At 46.7% G+C, this 21,224-nt stretch overlaps 1 protein-coding gene across 6 annotated transcripts; it reads left to right on the forward strand.

Annotated features, from left to right (window-relative positions):
• Nucleotides 1-354: 354 nt before the first annotated feature.
• On the forward strand, nt 355-20,270 carry ldb1a (LIM domain binding 1a). Of its 6 annotated transcripts, none has more exons than XM_028988584.1 (13): nt 355-540; nt 675-727; nt 2,283-2,383; nt 11,534-11,636; nt 11,779-11,823; nt 11,970-12,045; nt 14,618-14,720; nt 14,812-14,984; nt 15,155-15,277; nt 16,071-16,154; nt 16,385-16,508; nt 16,956-17,104; nt 17,721-17,997. In XM_028988584.1, the coding sequence occupies exons 3-13, from the start codon at nt 2,356-2,358 to the stop codon at nt 17,949-17,951; spliced, it is 1,239 nt and encodes a 412-aa protein (XP_028844417.1). In that variant the 5' UTR covers nt 355-540; nt 675-727; nt 2,283-2,355; the 3' UTR covers nt 17,952-17,997. The 6 variants fall into 6 exon arrangements, with proteins under 6 accessions (XP_028844417.1, XP_028844419.1, XP_028844421.1 ...); XM_028988586.1 differs by having other exon boundaries at nt 16,956-17,098; XM_028988588.1 differs by lacking the exon at nt 17,721-17,997 and adding an exon at nt 18,547-20,270 and having other exon boundaries at nt 358-540.
• The last annotated feature ends 954 nt before the right edge of the window (nt 20,271-21,224 follow it).

Consider the following 21,224-nt stretch of genomic DNA (forward strand, 5'->3'; position numbering starts at 1 on the left):
CTGAGCCCCACCTGGCTGGACTGGACACAGGTGGATGGGCAGGGTGGGCTGTGGGATTGGTGGAGTTAATTGAATCGGAGGCGCCAGGCTGCCCACCCGCCCGCCCGCCTTCCCTCTCTCCATCTCCCTCTTTCTCTCGCCTGGCTGCCTGGAGCCGCATGTTTCCAGGGAACCGAGCGGGAGAATAATGCCGTGCCTTGTGTGCCCCAGCGCGCTATCACTGCTCTGCCGTTGCCATGGCGACAGTGCCCTCTCTGGGTACGTGGGGCTGGAGAAGTTGCTCTGGCTCTGCGTCATATTTATTCCAGTGGATCTGTGAGCGCTGTCTCCCTCCCTCCCTGCCTCTCCTCTCCTCTCCTGCACTCCTCCACACTCCATTTCTTCTGTCGTTTCCCCCCCCCCCCACACACACACACTCTCTCTCATTCACTCACACGTTCTCCCCGTCTCTGTCTCTGTCGGCTCACACTTCTCTCTTCCCAGACTGACCTCAGCACGCCCGCCCGGTGCACCGGCAAGGTTCAGACAAAAGGGAGTCAGGTAACTACGAGTGCGATGCCATGCTTTCGCAACTTGTCAGGCGGACGGAGGACGAGAACCTGTTTTTTTTTTTTTTTTTTCTTGTTTGTTGTTGTGCGTTCACGTCTGTTTGTCCCCCCCCCCCTCCCCCACAGGATCCCTTCTGCGTGGCGTGGTGACGGGGAAAGGTGTGCAGCGCGGTGCACAGGTACATGGCAGCTCGCCAATAACACCTTCACACTGCCTGATCTGACGGAGTGTGTGTGTACGTGTGTGTGTGTGTGTGTGTGGTGGGGAAGGGGGGGCGTAGACAGTTGTTTGGACCATCTTTGTTTTCAGAGACACGTTGTGTGTGTGCCTGCAAGGACGTGACAGCGTAGAGTTTCAACTGCGTCCCAAAGCCTCAGACTTTTATATTTTCCTGCAGTGTCTGTCTTTTGTTCTTTTTTTTTGTTGTTATTGTATCGTAAAACAGTCGTATGGAGGGGAGGGGGCGCAAGACGCGTCCCCTCGCTCGCTCTCCGCTGAGCTGAGATACCGAGCGAGGAGAGCAGCATACGCGGAGGGCCCGGAGGCGGACGCTAGTCGCTCCAGATCCACGAAGCAGAGCTGTCTGGCGGCACACACGACATCCCGCCTCCCGCCGGCCCGTCACCCCGCTGATTCTGACTGACGCGTGGACTGGATGCGAGGATGTCAGACGTTCCCACACTCTCTCCTGCTCCTCCTCTGATGCCGTGGAGAGCCTGGCAGGCACAACAGACAGGAGGGATGACAGGGAGCATAAGGGACCCAGCGGAGTGTGAGATTCAGTGCTTTAGAGAGAGAGAGAAAAAGAGCAGTTAAAGATAGTGATAGAGAGAGAGAGAGAGAGAGAGAGAGAGAGAGAGAGGAGGTGAAGTCAGGTTGGGGAGGGAGGGAGGGAGGGAGGGAGGGAGTGAACTGCAGCCAATGAGAGATGGGAGGTGGGAACTGGTTTTGGGGGTTCGCAGACAAAAGCCTCTTTGCAGGTGTTTTGTAACCTTGGTGTCAGACTGTGTGTGTGTGTGTGTGTGTGTGTGTGTAATTGTCTGGGTGTATTTGTCCCAAAGGCCTGCGTGTGTGTGTGGGTCTTTAATCCTAACAGACTGGAATCATTACGGAGCTCTCGGCTCTGCTTAGCGTCAGTGATGGAGGGTAATTGAGTGGCGGCGAGACGGGCGAGGTGGAGGTGCGAGGCGGGCGGGTAGACGGGAGCGGCGCGGGGAGATCAGTCATGCAGGAGACGGAACGTGCGTCTGGAGAACCCGGAGGGAGGCGTGAGGAGGGCAGGCGGGGTGCCGGAGCACGGCGAGCTGCGGCTCCGCCGAGCCGTAATGAGCCGCCGCCTCTGGGCCCCCGCTGAGAGGGTTTATCTCCCACTGCAGCAGCAGCAGCAGCAGCATGAGGCAAAACACACACACACACACACACACACCTCTAACAGACTAGCACAAGCATGCATGCACAAGCATGCACATGCACACTCAAACATAAAAACCTACATCACATGGCTCTCTCTCTCTCACTCGCTCGCTCATATTTTATCCTCCCACTAGTATTGCAATTTGCATATTAATGAGGCAGCACTCTGCTAGCTGAGCAGGGGCATAATTCCTGCTTCCTGCTTCTCCGAGGGCTTTCGTTTCTTCGTTTCTCTCTTTCTTTTTTTACATTTTTTTTTTTTTCTTCTCGCACTCCTCCTCCTGACTCTCCTCCCCCTTTTTTCTGTTTCTCGTTCTCAGAATAAGCCCACGCTAGCAGCGTGTGGGCTCGCCACAGCCATTTCTCCCTGTGCAGAGCCAGACATGTGAGAAGATGTCTGTAGGAGGCTGTGCTTGCCCAGGTAAGAGCCCCCCCCCCCTTTGCATTTCGCCTCGCAGCATGCGGCCGCGCCTGTCACTCGCCTAACTTGTTTTTCTGAGGGTCTCCGAGGGGCCTTGCGAGCCTCAAGTGGAGTTGGGGGGGGGGGCTTTGCTTGGCTCGGGTATGAGTGTTTTGGACATCGCTGCTTCACTTCTGTCTGATTGCTTTTCCGACCGCTCTTTGCAATGAGTGTCAAGCCAAAGAAAAAAGTTTGAGGGCCTAAACGCCGGAGTTGGCGTGTTGCTCTTGTGCACTTAGCAGGGGTCGCGTTTCGTGGCGGCTAAACAAGTGGGTACATCTTGTGCAGGAAGGACCCAGATACTCTTTCACCGCACAGTTCCGTACTCAGTCAGCCTCTGCCACTGGATTCGTGCTGCGCTTCGGTAGACGAGGGGAAACGCCGTCACTGCTGACGGCCCGTGTTTTCGTGCATCGGGTCTCGTGTTACAGTCTTGTTACGGCATGTGTGTGCGTCCGTTGCATATTAAACATAAAGGGAATGCTTGTTCAATTTACGATGTCTGTGGATTTGGTGACGCCAGGGGCTCTCGGTCCCTGTGAGCGCAAGGGCCGTGACTGAGCGTGATTGAATATGATTGAGCGTGATTGAGTATGTGAGGGCCGTCGCTGGAACACCGGGGAGAGAGGGCGGCAACACAAATTACTCAGGGCCGAAGATCTGAGGGCTGGCAAATTTAATAGGGAGAATCCATTCTGGGAATCTCAGAGCCGGCAAATTCAATTTGGCCCCTCCGATCAGTTTAATGGCAATAATACATTTTGCGGAGAAGAAGGGGGCTATCTGGACACTGAGGGAGGACCTCTGGGAGACATGGGCCCTCACCAGGGCCTCCTTGTGTTAAACTATGACACTTAGTCACGATCGTTGCGCACTATTTCCAAAACTGAGGGGTTATTACAAGGGACTTTAGATCAACAGCAGCAACAACACACCGCCATCACATGTAAGAAGTGGTCCGTCACAAACAGATCAAGACATCGTGCTACGCTGAATAAAACCTATGGGTGGTAGTGGCCTAGTGATTTAACACACTCGCCCCTGAACCAGAAAATCCCACTTACTACCATCATGTCCCTGAGCAAGACACTTAACCCTGAGTGTCTCCAGGGGGGGACTGTCCCCTGTAATAACTACTGATTGTAAGTCGCTCTGGATGAGGGCGTCTGGTAAATGCTGTAAATGTAAATGTAAAACCTCATTTTTCAAGTACATGTAAACATGTCTGACAGGGGACGTACATTGTGTAAACCGACGTGAATTGGGGACAAAGCTGACATTTTGTGTGTTTGTTTTTGAAACGAACAAAATACTCATAACCAGGCACCTATATAATATGAATTAATGATCAACACAGACTAGGTCTGAATGCAAGTGATTAGCACAAGTTTCACTGACCGGTTTGGCGGTGACCTTTCTGCTGGCATCCATAGTAGCTCCAAAATGGCACCTAACCCATGTGACCGACAAAGACCAATCACACCCACAATTGTCTCTCTGGGCTTTGACCCCGAAGTGACTGAACAGCCTGCTATCAACAGCTCCGAGCGAAGCTTTGCTAACCTGTGCATGGACACCTTCTGAGTGCTGCCCGTGCACCGTCACACCGCCGCTCACACGCGAAGCTCTGCTAGAGCCGACGTCGCAGCACCACGGGCTCCTGGCCAGCGGAATGTAACATGCCATAAAGCAGTAGAGCGAAAGCCTTTACAATTCCGTTTAATGGCACCTTCACAGAGATGGATGCCAGGGAACCCCAGCTGACACAGGAAGACCCCCCCCCATCCCTGATCCCCACCTCCCGTGTTCTTCCTTACTTTCGCTCTTACAAATTCAGGAACATTTTAACAGAATCCACATGCTCCATGTAAAGCAATCTTTGCAACAACAAAAAAAAAAGCCCCATTTTCTAGGACCCCCCCCCCCATCCCCTCGTGTTTGATGGGGGCGCAGATTAAAAACAGGATTTGGACCAGAAAACAGCTCGGGGGCAAGTTCGTACTGGTGGAAGGCAGACAGTTCGAGCGAGTTGGTCGCAACTCGTGTATCTTGGTGTGCGAGGCCCCGCCATGAAAGCCCTCCTGGCAGGCAGCCTGATAAACAAGCTAGCGTTCGCTGCGTGACACTTGTTTAAAATCAGCCGGATTACGTTCACCGGGGCTCGGCAGTGGAAATTTCCACAGACGTACGTCCTATTTGACTGTTCCTGGGTTTTTTTTTTTTTTTTGGAGGCCAGGGAGAGTTTTTAGAGGGAAAAAAGAAGCGGGATGGTGGAGAGACGGGATTGTTTTTCGCTATTGCCTCCGTCCTCCTCCCTCTTTTGGGGGGCTGTTTTCATGAAAGGAAAGAGGACCATAAAACCGACGTCCGACCAGACGGAGGAATCTAACGTTTCACACCTCCCTGAATCCAGCCCTCGTCATGCCGGTCGGTTTTGAAGTCAGGTTTGTTTACATTCCAGCGAGTACGTGGGCTGCGTGGAGCAGACGGGTCCGAGGAATCCCCCCCCTCCTCCTCACACTCCGCCCCACCCGGCACGGCGGGGCCAATGACAGTCTGCATTGTATTTACGTTAGCCGAAGGTCGGACCCAAACCTGGACGGAGAAGGAATCCCTTTGTTGAATGTAAATGGTGAATAACCACGATAAAATGGCCTGTGCTAGTTCCGCGCCCTCTCTCCAGCCAGTGTTGCCAGAGACGGCTGATGGGTTACGCTCCAGTAAATTATAGTGCAATGCAAAAAAATGAAATGCCATTTCGGTACATGAATTCGGTACACTGACTGCCATGGCCGTTTACACCAGCCAAAGCCTACCAGCCTACGCAGCCAAAGATACAAAACTTAGCAATTTGATGACATAACGTACCGATCAGGTGCTTTTCACTGCACTTCTGGGCTACACGAACAACTTATTATCCTATGAAAGCAGCCTAACACCAATATTTTGCGACGTCTTTTCTAATTCACCTGTATTCACCCTTTTCAGTTGTGGTTCGTTGCTGGTAGAATGCTTCACTGATGTTGCCCGCTACAGACGGTTTTGTGTTTTAATGGCTTTGTGCGTATGTTTCCAAAAAATCCTGAACTGATCTCAAACCAGGAGCATTTTTGTCTGGCCAGCCAAACCATTTCTTTTGACGCGCAATGTAGAATTGGGACCAACCAAACTGGAGGGAATGTGCCCAAACTGGCAACAGCGCACAGTCACCCGCTTTGCTCCCCCTCGCTTTCCCCTCTCGCTCTGCTCGGTATCAGCAGGGGCTGTGCTACTTCATGCAGAAAGTCACATGGCCGCCTTGATTAGAGAGAAACGGCTAAAAGCCGAGCTAAAATGGCAACTGCACACAGGCCCAGCAGAACCGTCTCATTATACGGGGCTGGAACAAAATGGCTTCCCGTGCGGAGAATCAGCTCTCGTCGAGCTGTCAGCCTCTGGCAGCGGGGAGCGAGGATGCGGGCTCTCATTATGATGTCACGTGTTGCCGATGGGGGGAGAATGTTGAGAGGGGGGGCTGACATGTGACACAGACTCCCGAGAAGGGAGGTGCCGTGCAGATCAACGCTGTTAAAACATGCTTCTTCATGGCACAAATGTGGCCGAATGTGTCAGGAAACGGGCTGTATATATATATAAAAAAACTGGACTTTTTAATAACCACTCTATTCAACCTGCAATACCTTGACTCGGTGCTTCCCGAAGTGTCGGGAGATGTTGAGAGCTGTGTATTCCATTACAAATTCCAACTTTAAGGTGCAATGATCCATGCCGCTTTTCTACGAAGTCTACGTACATCCTTGGACAAAAACTTTGGCAACCACTGCCTTGATTGATGTAGTCTGCAGTACCCTTCATTTGTGATATTATTCATTTGCCTAGTTATTAAAACCAGTAATTAACTGAGCAGAGATTTGGGTCTAGTCTTTCTTCCGATCTTTTACATCTGTGTCTCCTTGCCAAGACTTGCTGACAAGGGGCTTGGATCACTCTTCATCATTCACATTAAGTGCCTGGTGCTAATATACATTGTAAAAATGAGTATCGGGTGATTTATTGTGTGAATTTTAACTGGAAATCGTTACGTTAAACGGAACAGTCGTGTGTGAGAGCCGTTAGATATCCGTCTAGCTGGTGCCACTTCGGTCTGTTACCAAGGGTGACGTGGTGGGTCCACTCACACCACCACCACCACCACCACCACCCCTCTCGGCCCCCACCGTCACACCTGTGCTCCGAAGAGGCTGCGTCTTCCTGCTCATCTTCTTAATCTCTCTCCAAATCTCACTTCCACCCCTCTCAGTGCCCCCTCTCCGTCTCTCCGTCTCTCGGCTGATGTCAGAACCACAGCAACTGAAGAGCAGATTCGCAGTATTTGCACTGCTGGCGGCTTTCTCCTGTTGCCATCACAACCACCAGCGATTCACGATTCTGACAAACACCCACCCAGCTTGTTTCTGAAAATACATCGGCGACTTGAATCACAGGCAACAACAGCCAAGCGTGTTGTAGGAGGGTTTTTTTTTTGGTTTTCACTTCTCCAGCAGTTGTTTGAAACAACTCGCGCCCTCCTGATCTGCAGAAGATGCGGGGACGCGTTATTCATGAAGTACAATCTTTGTCACATTTTGCATCGGGGACCTTCTCTGCTTTGCAGCACTGTAAGAGCAGTGTGGTTTGGAGGAACAGGCACACATTAGCTGTTGTCTGGACCGAATTACACATCATGACTGCATTTAAAAACCTTCCTGTAATGTGCTTGCATGGTTCAGTGTAATGGAAGGCGCCGTCTGAGGCAAGACTGCCTCTGGTGAAATACCTCCTCAGCAGTTCTGTGAGGTGTAACTGGTGCTCTGTGGCCAAAAGCGTGTTGTGAGAGGAGAGCATTGTCAGAGCCAATGAGATTGTGGTTGCTGGCCAGACAAGCGATTTGATATTTCAGATGGATGGGAATTCCTGTCGGAATCGACAACAAGATTAATGCTTTAAAATAAATAAATTATTGGGGGACCGAGGTAGTTCAATATGCATGCTACAAAAAGCGACCCCGTATTCAGAAGGTTGTCGGTTCGAGTCCCGGTCCGCCAAGATGCCACTGAGCACCCCATACGCTGCTCCCCGGGCGCCTGTCATGGATGCCCACTGCTCACCAAGGGTGATGATTAAAAGCAGAGGACACATTTGGTTGTGTCACCGTGTGCTGTGCTGCAGTGTTTCACAATGACAATCACTTCACTTTCACTTTCTCATGTTGGAAGACTGAATGGTCAAATTACTGACCTGCCTCAGACACAACCGAACATCTCAGTGAAATGAACAGTCCAGCACATTGTTCAAAACTGTCTTTGATTTGTAGTGAACGCTCAACTCATAGCTGAACTCACAGCCTTGTTCAATGTTCCAATGGTGAAAGGAAAAGAATTTCCACATGCTTTGCTAGGGAGTACAAAGATTTAACTCTGGATCAGTGGGACCGAGCCATTCGGTCTGATGAGTCCAGAGGTACTCTGTTGCAGGGTAATGGACACATCAGATGAGGAGCAAATTGCATGAAGCATTGAGCCCTGCATGTGTAGTCTATCTGGAATGGCTTCATTTGGTCAGGACTGTATTGCAACAAAATGAAGTATTTAGATTTTAATGGTTTTATTTCAACATTTATTTTATCAGACTTATGTTATTATAATCTGATTCCTGTACTGTCAAACTGCCGATTGTCACTGAATGGGTTGACTGGTTCACAATCTTCTGATTGTACCACACGATGGCGCTACAATATAGCACTCAGCATCTGAATGCATCTTTCACCAGTGAAAGACATGGAACACAGTCATACATGTGCATACAGTGGATTCAATTTGTGGATTACAGGATTGATCCGTCTGTTTGTGCGGCCTGCCGCCATTATTTGTGGACAGAGCGGCAAAGCTGAAAATGGACAGAAGGGACCGAATGGAGGGATAAGGAATGAATATATTTCTTTGCGCTCTTGGCCTCTGGTAGTAGTCAGTATGGCTGTGCGTTATCGTGCCCCGCCAGTCGGCCGGTGCCAGTGTACAGCGGCCCTGCTCTCATGCATCTGTACGCCGAGGACAGGCCGGGTGTCGGAGAAGCCCAGGAGCTTAGTGAAGGGAAGCAGGCATTTCATCAGGGAGGGAGATCCCGTCAGCGACGGCCTGCAGCCATGTCTCTTATCCACACTGGACGTCAAACTGAATTAATCCTCTGGATGAAGGACGTCCAGGGGGAGAACCACAGTTCTCCCAACATCACACTCCGCTGAATTTAACGTACAGTATGAATAGCAAATATAGATTTTTATGGGTCTTGCCGCGCATCAGCACGGGAACAAGGGCGGCTCTGTTTAACAGTCAGGGCTGGAAGACTGGACAGGGATGCCGGCAGCGCCTCTGCGTGCAGAAACTTGGAGAAGCATGACCCATCACATGCTCCTCACATGTGACAAACAGCCAGCCTGGAATTAGCTGGGTGCTGTGCCCCAGGCCAGGCAGACGGAACCACAGAATCTCCCTACTGATGTGGTGGTTTTTTTTTTAACCGTGCACTCCGAGTCTCTCCGAACACCGGTGGCTGTCATTTACAATGACGCTGCCGTCCACGTCTCTCGGTAGGACGTTCAGATATTTCTGGGAGCCTGACCACACAAACACGGAACATTTCCAAATGAGGAGGACCTGCTTAGTTCCACTGACATGTTTCAGTTTGTAACATATCCATAAGAAACTGACCCAAAAGATCCATATGGAATTCACGCAACAAACTAAATGGTTCAGACGTGCGATTAGGTGGGAATTCATTCATTTTCAAACGTTAATTTCACATGATTATAACACATACATAAATGGTCGTGTCGTAGTACAACAGCCTTTTCTTTTATAGCTTTATCTTTCGCAGGTTAAAAGTGAATTTTTAAAAGGAAGTCATGCCCAGACTGATCTGTGAGGTAAACAACAACAGGAACGTTTTACTGAACGCTAAAGCTGCGGTGCTGGTGCATTAGGCTGCCGTGGGCTGTAGTAGGATTGGAGTAGGACTGGGGGAGGGGGCCAGGGACCCTTGAGGCGAGATTCGACACTGTCGGGGGGCTCGTCGTGGAGAGGGGGCTGACGAGAGCGTGTTGAGGGGGGGACGGAGGGCCGCTTCAGCCATTGTTCGTGCCGCCCGGGGGAACAAAAGGCTCCACTCGCGTCCCGGAGCAGCGACTTGCGATCGGTTTCCACTCTCCACGCCGCGAACGATGCGTCTCTTTTAATTCAAGTCGCCGCGTAGTTCGGCGCGGGGCAGCCCTCGCGTCTTTTGCCGACAGTTTACGCCCGGGTGATGGTCGGCGAACGGGGCGAAACTGGTAGTTCTCGCCTGGAGGGGTGAGCGGTGGGCTCTCGCTAGCTGACGAGGAGCGTCGTTTCTGCTCCGGACTTCTCTGCAGGTAAAGTAGCGTTGCTCGTCGCCAACACTGCCCGCGTCGAGCGAGCCTGCTCTCGGCGTCCCCTGCGAGTTTTTTGGGGAGAGCGGCCCGGCCGGGGCGTGTTTCGTGTCGGACAGGCTCCGAGCGGGCGGTTCTCTTTAGCGCGTTAGCCTAGCATGTTAGCCGCCGCTGGAGGGAACCCCGCGCCGCCGCTAGCATGTAGCTACCTGGCGTTAGCATGAACTTCGGCACGCCGTCGCTCGTCAAATGAAGACTTGACGCTCGTGCTGTAATTTTAAATGTCGTTTTATTTTCCTTATTTAATAGTAGGTATGAGCGATTAAAAACAAACAAACAACTAATACAGTATTATGGCCAGGTAAAGCCAGATTGCATTGAAGGTGTCCGTTTTGTATGCTTTTGTGGTGCTTCTCCAGATTTTCAATATGAATATACAGCGTTTTGCTGGAGGGGAGGCGGCCAGTTATAAACTCCAGTGTTTTTTTTTTTTGTTACGATGAAGAAATACGTGGTAATGTCATTCCAGTGCACCTGCTAACCTGCGCCCATGAGTTTGCATGCATCGGACGCAGGGAGGATTTAAAAAGGTGCGACAACGTGCCTCAAAGACCCAGCAGGGATGTTGGGAACCCGCGGACCGTGTTTGTTGGGATGTGAATATTCGCTGCTGCTCCTCGCAGTTGTGCCGGCATCTTTACATAAAAGAATTTGCTTATAAAGCCTTTAGTTGCGTGCCAGGGCCCTGCCACACCGTTTTCGTAGCTTTTTGCCCCCCTAGTTTAGCTGAAAGGGGATTATAGCGATGGGCTTTGCGTGCCTGCGTGTGTTGTTAGGGGTGGGGTGAGTGGGGGTTGGGTGTCGGAGGTGCATCTGTCTCCATACCATGCATAAAACCTGCACCAGTCGTAATCAAATGGAGGCTTGAGCAACTTTTATACACTTTGGCCAACACAGCTTCTTACTCTCTCTCTCTTTTTTTTTTGCAATCAAAATAAATATAATGCATCAATTGTGTATATTATAGTAACAGTTTTTGCCTTCTACTCCCGTGCTCTTCAAAGCATGTGCAAGGCTGTCCATTAAACTAAGAGGACCTGCCTCCTCTCGCCAGCTGTTATTGAAGCCATTTCTACAAAGGAGAGGTTAATATTACAACGATACCAGGACAGTGTGCAGAAGGCATGTTGGTGGTCTAAATATGCAGCCAAGCTTTGTGTCTGGGAGGGGAGCTCACAGTTGAATGGTGGAACTAGCCCAGAAAGGGTTAAAGTGCTGGCAGAATGAAGGGGGGGATGGGTGCAGACTCAGTGCATATATGATTACTCGGGCCATCTTGTTACAGCAGTAAAAATGTACAGAGCAGCTCACGCAGCATTTGTCGGTTCACATTTTTACGGTCTGCCTTATGATGTTTTTTTTTTTCTTATTCTGTTGCTAGTGCAAATTTAGTTTGTTTTCTGCTCAGATTGCAGAAATTCCTTTAAACAGTTTGGAACGTGTAAAAGCAGCAGCCAGAAATGCAATACGTGGAACAGAGGAAGCAGTGTGTCCTACATAGTTTTTTTTAAGCCCTCCTGTGCATTCTTCATACAGCCGTGCATTCAAGAATCCATGCTGTCCTGAACACCCCTCAGGTATTCATTTGCTTTTGTCCTCGATGTTGGCAGGCTGCTCCTCGAAGTCATTCAAGCTGTACTCCCCAAAGGAGCCCCCCAACGGTAGTGCCTTCCCCCCCTTTCACCCAGGCACCATGTTGGACAGAGACGTGGGGTAGGTTTTGATTTGCTGCTGAGAGTTGTGCCGGTTGTGTAACTTGAGAGAACCTCTTATTACGTGAGCTGGTTTGAGTGAATGCACAATGTACTTGTGCCTATCCAGTGATGTTATAGCTGCATGTTTTGTGGCATTACAGGCCCACACCCATGTACCCTCCTACATATTTGGAGCCAGGGATAGGGTAGGTACACTTTACATTAAGTCATCTGAAGTCATGTTGTTCATGGTTTAAAATGAGGGATAAGGCCAATTTGAACACATTTTAATTCACTTTGAAAATAAGCGTCCACGATTTTTTAACTCTGTGTTCAACCTTTTCTTTCATAGGAGACACACACCGTATGGGAACCAGACAGACTATAGAATATTTGAGCTCAACAAACGGCTACAGAACTGGACAGAGGTGAGACTTTTCTCATCAGTCAGTTACCAACTTTTAATGTCTCAGTCAAATGGTACAACTTACCCATCCCTGGAGAAATGCGACAAAGGACGTCAGAAAGAAGCTGCATCATGGTGGTACTGTCTGTGTGAAAAGTTACAGTTGTGTTTCTGAGCATAACGTAAAGCCGGGCATGCACAGAAATCTTTCCAGTCATCTGGTAAACATGCTGTCCAATACTTTGGTCCGACTTGACTGCCTACACTACACAAGCAATACGAACATATCAGATTCCCATTCCCGAAAGTGTGAACACTGAATAATAAGAGGAAGATCCTACATCCGTAGCGATGCTCAACAAAGCGAAAGGTGCTGCTTTGGCCATTTGTGCAGTTTTGTGCATCAACATCTATGGCTACACTTTACTGGTTAAGTAAGGTGAAAGAAACACAAATTAGTTTATATATGCACACACGCACGCTTACACATAAATACATATATTAGGACTGTCAAAATTAACACGTTAACGCAGATTAATCCATCATCAACATTTATTTAACTTTTAAAACAATTAACCCATCTGCAGCGCAGAATGGCTCGAAATCCCTGAAATGTGACCACATTTCGGCCAGTTTGTCCAGAAGAACCAGGCATATCAAAATTGACGATCGTGAACATCACATTGGCACTCTCAATGGGAAATTTGAGTATCGAAAAGGTGGAGCAATCGGTTTCCATAAAGTATTAAACACATTGTGCAGGAAGGAATTTTGTTTTCACTAATCCCTTAAAATATCTAATTTAAGTCAGAAATATGCTTGCTGTTAACTATGTGCGCATAGTCAAGATACAGGTATTTATTCATTCCTTTGTTTTGCGGCCACGACACTGTCCCTAGTGGTAAGGAGTACACACTACAGATTACAACATGCAGTATGGACAACTACACTGCTCAAAAAAATAAAAGGAACACAAAACATCCTAGATCTGAATGAATTAAATTTTCTACTTTGTTCTTTACATAGTTGAATGTGCTCACACAAATTATTGATGGAAATCAAATTTATCGACCCATGCAGGTCTGAATTTGGAGTCACACTCAAAATTAAAGTGGGGAAACACACTACAGGCATGTAATGTTTGATGTAATGTCCTAAAAGCAAGTCAAAATGAAGCTCAGTAGTGTGTGTGGCCTCCACGCGACTGAATGACCTCCCTACAACACCTAGTCATGGTCCTGATGAGGATGGTCTCCTGAGGGATCTCCTCCCAGACCTGGACTAAAGCATCCAGCAACTCCTGGACAGTCTGTGATGCAACGTGGTGTTGGATGGACCGAGACATGATGTCCCAAATGATGTGCTCGATTGGATTCAGATCTGGGGAACGGGCGGGCCAGTCCACAGCATCAATGCCTTCGTCTTGCAGGAACTGCTTACACATCAGCAACACTAGGTGTCTAGCATTGTCAAGCATTAGGAGGAACAGAGAGCCTGAGGATCTCTTCTCGGTATCTAATGGCAGTCAGGCTACCTGTTGAGCACATGGAGGGCTGTGCCAAACTTTGTGTCCTCTGGCAAATGCCAAACGTGCTGCATGGTGCTGGGCTGTAAGCACAACCCCCACCTGTGGATGTCGGGCCCTCATACCACCCTCATGGAGTCTGTTTCTGGCAGTGCTCCTCTTGTTCCTCCTTGCACAAAGGTGGAGGTAAAGCATACACAGCAGCACGTGAAGTTGATTGTCAATCAGTGTTCCCTAAGTGAACAGTTTGATTTTTACAGAAGTGTGATTGACTTGGAGTTACATTGTGTTGTTTGTGTTTCCTTAAATTGAGCAGTGTATATAGTTCCTGTCGTTCCAGGCATGATAAGTGGGCTAGGGAAAAAGGCATGTGTGTGTGTCTGCCACAGCTCAATGAGCCGAGCTTCCATGTGCTGTGTCCACACCACACGCTGTGCTGCCAGACTTGTACTTCACGTTTGCACGTGCATAGTGATCTCAAACAGGTTGGATTTTCTGACAATCATCTGATTGCTGTTCTAGACTTGGTTTGGAGCGGTGAGTCGGTGTTCTTTTCATCATGTACACTATACGATGCTCGATCAAGCTGAGATTCGGTCGAACTTCAGGTGTCCAACTCCATGCACAATTTAAAAACAGTCCAGAAATTGCACAGCGTATGCCGGCTTAAAGCGGCCAATTGATGTTAAATACACAGGAGTATTGTTTAATGTTTAATATGTTAGAGGGTCTCCTTACTAACATAATCAATTTTACATTATTCACAACATGTTAGGGTATCCACTAAAATGGTGACCGTTACCATATAATAACCTGAAAACATTCAGACATTCAAATGGAGAACGGTTATTTCTGTCAAAAGAATTCAGACTAACATATTTATCCCTATAAATATAGTTGTACACTTTTCAATTTCAGTAATTTAACATCCTGGCCATAAAGACAGGTTTACAAGTAATAATTATGCTGCTTTTTTGTTTTGAGAGTGGTGGATGTTTCCTTGCTAGTACTCTAGATGTAGCAGGTGCATGTTCACGTTGTATTTTTATATCTTTTTCTGACACTCTAGGACTGTGACAACTTGTGGTGGGATGCTTTCACAACAGAGTTTTTTGAAGATGATGCTATGCTCACAATCACTTTCTGTCTCGAAGATGGGCCTAAGCGATACAGTAAGATTATTTTTTATTCAGTTACAACAATTTCTGTTTTAAATAAGTCTAATAAACGTAGCAGCTGAATGTAAGATTCTCTTTTGAACAGCCATTGGCCGGACGCTGATTCCACGGTACTTCCGGAGTATCTTTGAAGGAGGGGCGACTGAGCTGTTTTATGTTCTGAAGCATCCCAAGGAGTCTTTTCACAATAATTTTGTGTCGTTAGACTGTGATCAGTGCACTATGGTCACGCAAAATGGCAAACCCATGTTCACACAGGTATGCCTAAGAACCAAATGTGTTAAATATACACATTTAAGACTAACTACTTTAATCAGGTTCAGTTTTTTACTTTTGTCAGTTTCTTTCTGTTGTCTAAATGTTTTTGTGGCTTTTTTTAACATTTAAGAATCCACTTCCTCTCCCTATTCTCTGTTCATGCTGCTCAGGTTTGCGTAGAGGGCCGTCTGTATCTGGAGTTCATGTTTGATGACATGATGAGAATTAAAACGTGGCACTTCAGCATACGACAGCACCGAGAGGTGGTCCCACGCAGCATCTTGGCCATGCACGTGAGTGCGCTTACTTCTTCCTGTCCAATGGGGAATTTTGATTCGACCTGAGGTTAGGGCTGAATGATTTATTTGAGAAGTACTGTGATATAATTTGTGATGATTCACTATATTATGTTTATTAAAAACTGTAGCATAAGAACTGCAATGTAACTAGCATACCATGAGCTGAGAACGAGCGTCCCTGCTTGCATTTAAATGGGTGTAGCTTTAACATGGGACACATCTGATTGCTGAGCATGACTGTCTTTCACACAGGAACATCAGCATAACGTCATTCAGAGGTCTGGCCCATGCGCCCTCACACCTGCCGGGCTGCAGTCTTTTTCAGACTCAACATGACATGCGCTGCGCTTTGCTCTGAAACACATTATTCTCTGTGTCCTTCATGGCACCAGAGCAGCTGTCAGTGCCGAATCAGAACCACTTACCCAATCGGTTCTGCATATACATATGTAATGTTAGGGTTGTTTAACTTTGACTTCTGACCGCATTTTCACACAACTAATAGAATCAATAGGGCAGTGTTTGGTCTTCCTCTTCGAAACACACACACAAAGTTGGAATGATGGAGTCCTAGCAGTCTCTGAGTGTCCAGAGATCTACAACGCATATTTTTTTGTGTTGAACCCCGCAGTAAGCGCTACAGTTGATTTGAGAGGAAGCGCAAACCTCATGGCGAGCGTAGCAAAATGTAATTTTTTCCATATCGTTCAGTCCTACCTGAGGTTAACAAACACATGGATTAGACTGTGTTGTACCGATAAGTATGCGCTCGTCATTGTCATCACAGGCACAGGACCCTCAGATGTTGGACCAGTTATCGAAAAACATCACGAGATGCGGCCTCTCCAACTCTACGTTAAACTACCTCAGAGTAAGTAGTGTTTTTTGCAGTGGCTGGTATATTTAACTAGCAATGAAAAATTGTAATCAATAACCCTTTAAAATGTATCAGTACTTCTGAAATTTCATGCCATTTGCTTAAACACCATTTAAATTTATTAAGTCTCAAGAACTTTCCATAAACTTTGGGTTGCATGTCTCGCTCACATGTGATAAAGCTGTTTGATGTCTCTCTCTCTCTCTCTCTCTCTCTCTGCTCAGCTCTGTGTGATCCTGGAGCCAATGCAGGAGCTCATGTCCAGGCACAAGACGTACAGTCTCAGCCCACGGGACTGCCTGAAGACCTGCCTGTTCCAGAAGTGGCAGAGGATGGTTGCCCCACCAGGTACACTGCTGTATTTTTACAACCTTCTTTTTTTCTTCTTTATCTTAAGCAAATTATGAATATGCACACTTTTTATGTTTAGACTGTGTATGTTCTCTTTGTATGTTTTTTGTGAGCTGGGCTAAGAAGTATTTTTCAGTTCTCACAGTATGTAAATGCATGTTCTGTGAATGCTGTAGCAGTCAAGAATGGACACTTTTTGGTCCATTGTCAAAACTAAATATTTTAAAATAAATGTTTAGAGAGGATGGTCAGCTAAACAAAACCTAAATAGTACACATGGAACCAAGTGTGCTAGTGGCAAAGTCACAAAGTTTTCTTTGTCCTTCTACTTCCTTGTTTTGTGTGGCGGCCTTGCTAGATTTGTATTAGTTACAGTATGAACCAGTATGTACCCATTTCACGACAAGCTTGTGATACCGTTGATTTTAAAATCCCTGGATTTAGCTGAACCAGCGAGACAAGCACCCAACAAGAGGCGAAAAAGGAAGATGTCCGGGGGCAGTACCATGAGCGCGGGTGGGGGCAACAACAACAACAGCAACAGTAAGAAGAAGAGTCCAGCCAGCAGCTTTGCCCTCTCCAGCCAGGTACCTGTAAGCATCCCATTCCCATCTTTACCGATGTAGACCACTGGGGCAAGGTGGGAGGGAGGTGGGTCTATCTCTGCATGCCAGAAGCATTGTGGGCAACGTTAGAGGTTAAACCCAATCTTAAGCGACACCTGGACATGATCCAATAATGGGCAGTCCCTGGTCCTTCAGGACCGCGCGTCTGTGGGTTACACATGCTTTTGATTGATTGATTGCCTGTCATGGCAGGGGATTTTGCGCCACAACTGAGACCCGAGGTGGAATGAATCCGTGCTGCACTCAAGGATCAGGGATGCCCGCCGCCAGCCTTGTAATGTAGGGTAGCGCAGGCCAGGTCAGCAGAGGTCTTGTGTGCCAGGAGGGCGGTTTTTAAAATGTCCTGGGACCGTCATTTGTGTCCAGCGACTTGTTGCAGTCCCACACACTTCAGGGACCAGTTCTGCTGGTTGAGGTGCTTGCTGTGGGCGCTGGTTTGGTCCTCTGGAAGTGAAATGCTTCTTAGCTCAGGGCCGTCTGCAGTGTGTGCTGTTGGGGAACAGTAGGTTAAAGGCGTCCACCCCGTCCGCCCCCTCCCAGGGGTAGCGGGGATAATGTTTGCGCCCCTTCCTGTCCTCTGCAGGATGTGATGGTGGTAGGCGAGCCCACTCTGATGGGAGGGGAGTTCGGGGACGAGGACGAGCGGCTGATCACGCGACTGGAGAACACACAGTTTGATGCAGCCAATGGCATCGACGATGAGGACAGTTTCAACAACTCTCCTGCGCTGGGGACCAACAGCCCCTGGAACAGCAAAGCTCCCTCCAGCCAGGAGAGCAAAAGCGACAACCCCACGTCTCAGTCGTCCCAGTAGATGGGTGGGGGGCAGGGTTATCGATTGGTCGTGTTCATAGGGTGGATGTGAAGGTGGGGGGGGGGGGGGGTACATAGAGGTGGTAGGGTTGTCAGTTGGTGGAGTTTGGCTTGTTCATGCAGTGTATATGTGCCGAGTCACGGTCGCACGCGAGTCCTCAAATCCGGTCCTCTAGTCATTGCCCGCTGGTGCAGATGAATGTTTTTGATTTACAGCTCTCATGCATAGTGTATGCGTGTGTTTTGTTTGGTTATGAGCGATAAGGAATGTGTGTGTGTGTGGGTGTGTGTGTGTTAATTCACTTTCTATTGCTGCTTACACAGTTGGTGTATAGGGTAGTGTTTGGTCAGTTGTACCCCCGAGTCTCAGATAACCAGTGTTAGCAATGACTGCCGCATCTGTGGGTTCTTGTTCCAACCTCGGGTCTCTGTGTGCCGCCTGCCTGACGGTGCACTGTGGTTTCTTTTCTGCTTATTTCACAGCAAAGGGTTATATTTTATTTAACCGTTTAGTTAAAAAAATTAAGTATTGTGTGCACTTCAGACAAAAAAAAAACTCAGTTTTTTTTTTTTTAAATAAATTATTTGTTTTGTAGGACCTGGTTGGAACAAAAACCTGTACAGTGCCGGAGCTTGAGGACCGGAGTTGAGAACCACTACGTTAAATCTTAAAAAAAAAAAAAAAGAGAGAGAGAGAGAAAATACAAAAGAGTTTAAAACATTGAGGTACTGAATTTTAAAGCAAAGCGTGTTACCAGACTTGGCAAAAGTGTTTATTATTTTTCATAGTTTTTTTTTATTTTATATATTTTAAAATTGCTTTGTTTTTTATTTTTATAAACAGTTTTTTTAAAAAATAAATACTTAGTGATTTAAGCAAACACCCTGAAAATTCTTTGCACTGTTTTCACTCTATCCTCAATCTATTTTTCTTATGGTGTACTTGTTCTTTTTATTCCTCTTAAAACATTTTTAAAAATCTGAAAACTGTAACAGGAGAGTGAAATCTGCGAAGTGTACAATTATTACTGTCAACAATTTTATATTATTGTTGTTGTTATTATTGTTATTATTACTATTATTATATCATTGTTGTTTGTCACAGTGTGATCTCAGACAAATTGAGAAATGCCCCTTATGAATTTTCCTTTTAAAAATCTGTAAAATTTTGTTTTAATATGTAAGGAAAGTGTAACATCATGACATGCATGTTCTGCTAGGCCATTAGTGGTGCGCCGAGTTTCCTTTTGTGTACGGGGCACTATAAGCTTGGTTCATTAGTCACAAAGCACTGGGTATTGAGGTTTTAAAAGAAAAAAAAAGGTCATTCTTATTTTGTTTAAAGAATGTTATTATTGTGCCTGGTGCATCATTTATTTCTCCCCCCCAAATTTGAGTTGAGTGTGAAGGTTACCTCCCTGGAGGTTTTTTGAAACAATTTTTTAAAGCTACAGACCAAGGAGCCAATTGCAAGGTCCTTTAATACCCACTCTGATATAATATTTGCTTTTCATGAAGAATCATTTGTTTTGTCATTTTGATTTTCGTGTATTGTGCTGGTATATTTCAGACAAAATAGCCTACAGTTGCTGTATAATTGTAATTCTGTGTAGTCTTTCTTCACTGTAAAGACATTTTTCAACATGTATGAAGATTAAAGGGTACAGACACCATTCTTCACACTTTGGAAGTAGAACATAGTTTATTATGCAGTGTACAATGTATTTATTTTTTTATAATCATGTTCTTGTATCCTTTCTGGTTTTGGTATCAATATTACGTCAACATTCTCTGCGGACAAATTTGATGTTACTATTCTTGATTCAGCCATCTGCGGTCTGTCCATTTCATTTCCAGTGAGCTCTTGACATTAGATCAACAGTCAGTAGAAGAGATTATAGCTAGGATTCCAGCTGGAAAAAAACAGGGCTTTCGAAAGCCTGAAACCCCACATTTGGTGGAAGCTACCGGGCAGCATTGGCGATTGTATATTTAAAACACCTCAATTAGCCATAAATGATCTCATCTTATCTTATCTGTACTTTGCCAGTGGTCTTGTTTTGTGTTCTGGGTTGGGTGGGGATTTCATTTTTGACACGCCCTCTTTTAGCCTCTTGCATTTGTTAAAATGCTGTGGAGGATGTACGGCAGCCCTATATCTCTTGACTGGTAAATGCTCGAAAAACTCACACAACGGACCCTTGAATGGTGATGCACCCCTGCTGTCCCTGTAGAGCCTCTTGTGGATGGGATGCTTTGATATATTTTTGCCCATTGATAATTCATGTATGTTATCAATAAAAAAGATTTTCTCTTTAAACGCATGTCTCACATTCATTTTAACAGTTTTTGTAGATTATTATTTTTCTTATTCTTTCCACAAGCCCTTTGAACAGGTGCATTGTGGGAGATGCCCACCTACTGCTGATGCAGTGCTCTGTGTGGGACCAGAAGGTGAGTGTGTGTCTCCAAAGACGAGTGTGATTCAGTCCTCTGAGGACAGAGTGGGTGTGCTGTAGTTGGAAAGCAGATGAACTGAAGCCTAGTCCAATCAGCCCAAATTTGGTTAAGCTGCTTTCCTGCGTCACATTAGTCATTCACTGTAGTATTAAAATGCTTAAATTATCTGTCAAGATGGAGAAAAGTTTTTTTCCACATCCTGCTCAGGCAAACTAGGGTGATCTCAACCAAGAACCTTTTAAGTGCGTTTGAATTATGCAAACATAAATTTACAATGCAAAGTTAGCAGTGTGAAGTGAACTGAACAGCACACCTAGAAAGAATATTCTTAGATTCAACAAATTACTAACCCTTGCTCGCTTAATGCAGGTTATTTTCTGCCTAGTCCAGTAAAAGAGAAAGATCAGGGCTTTTTAAATGGTGTTTCATGCTACAGATGACTCACCTGCTTAAGCACGAAGATGAAGAATCTACGTCATGCACAAGTTCAATAAAAAATTTTTTTCCCCAAAACACCATGGATGAAATAAGATCTGTGTTATTTTTTTTTATTTTTTATTTACCAGTGTGGTAGTAGCCTAGTGGGTAACACACTCTCCTATGAACCAGAAGACCTGGGTTCAAGTCCTGCTTACTACCATTGTGTCCCTGAGCAAGACACTTAACCCTGAGTTGCTCCAGGGGGGGACTGTCCCCTGTAATAACTACTGATTGTAAGTCGCTCTGGATAAGGGCGTCTGATAAATGCTGTAAATGTATGTGTGTGTGTGTGTGTCTCCCTCTCTCTCTCTCTCTCTCTCTCTCTATATATATA

Source organism: Denticeps clupeoides, chromosome 8 (assembly GCF_900700375.1).
Source record: "Denticeps clupeoides chromosome 8, fDenClu1.1, whole genome shotgun sequence".
Lineage (NCBI taxonomy): Eukaryota > Metazoa > Chordata > Actinopteri > Clupeiformes > Denticipitidae > Denticeps > Denticeps clupeoides.

Excerpts from the sequence above, each read along its gene's own strand:
- ldb1a (XM_028988584.1), top strand. The coding sequence starts at position 2,356 with ATGTCTGTAGGAGGCTGTGCTTGCCCAG. Across the intron at positions 2,384-11,533 it reads AGGAGGCTGTGCTTGCCCAG|GCTGCTCCTCGAAGTCATTC; the intron begins GTAAGAGCCCCC and ends CGATGTTGGCAG. Across the intron at positions 15,278-16,070 it reads GCAGCATCTTGGCCATGCAC|GCACAGGACCCTCAGATGTT; the intron begins GTGAGTGCGCTT and ends TTGTCATCACAG.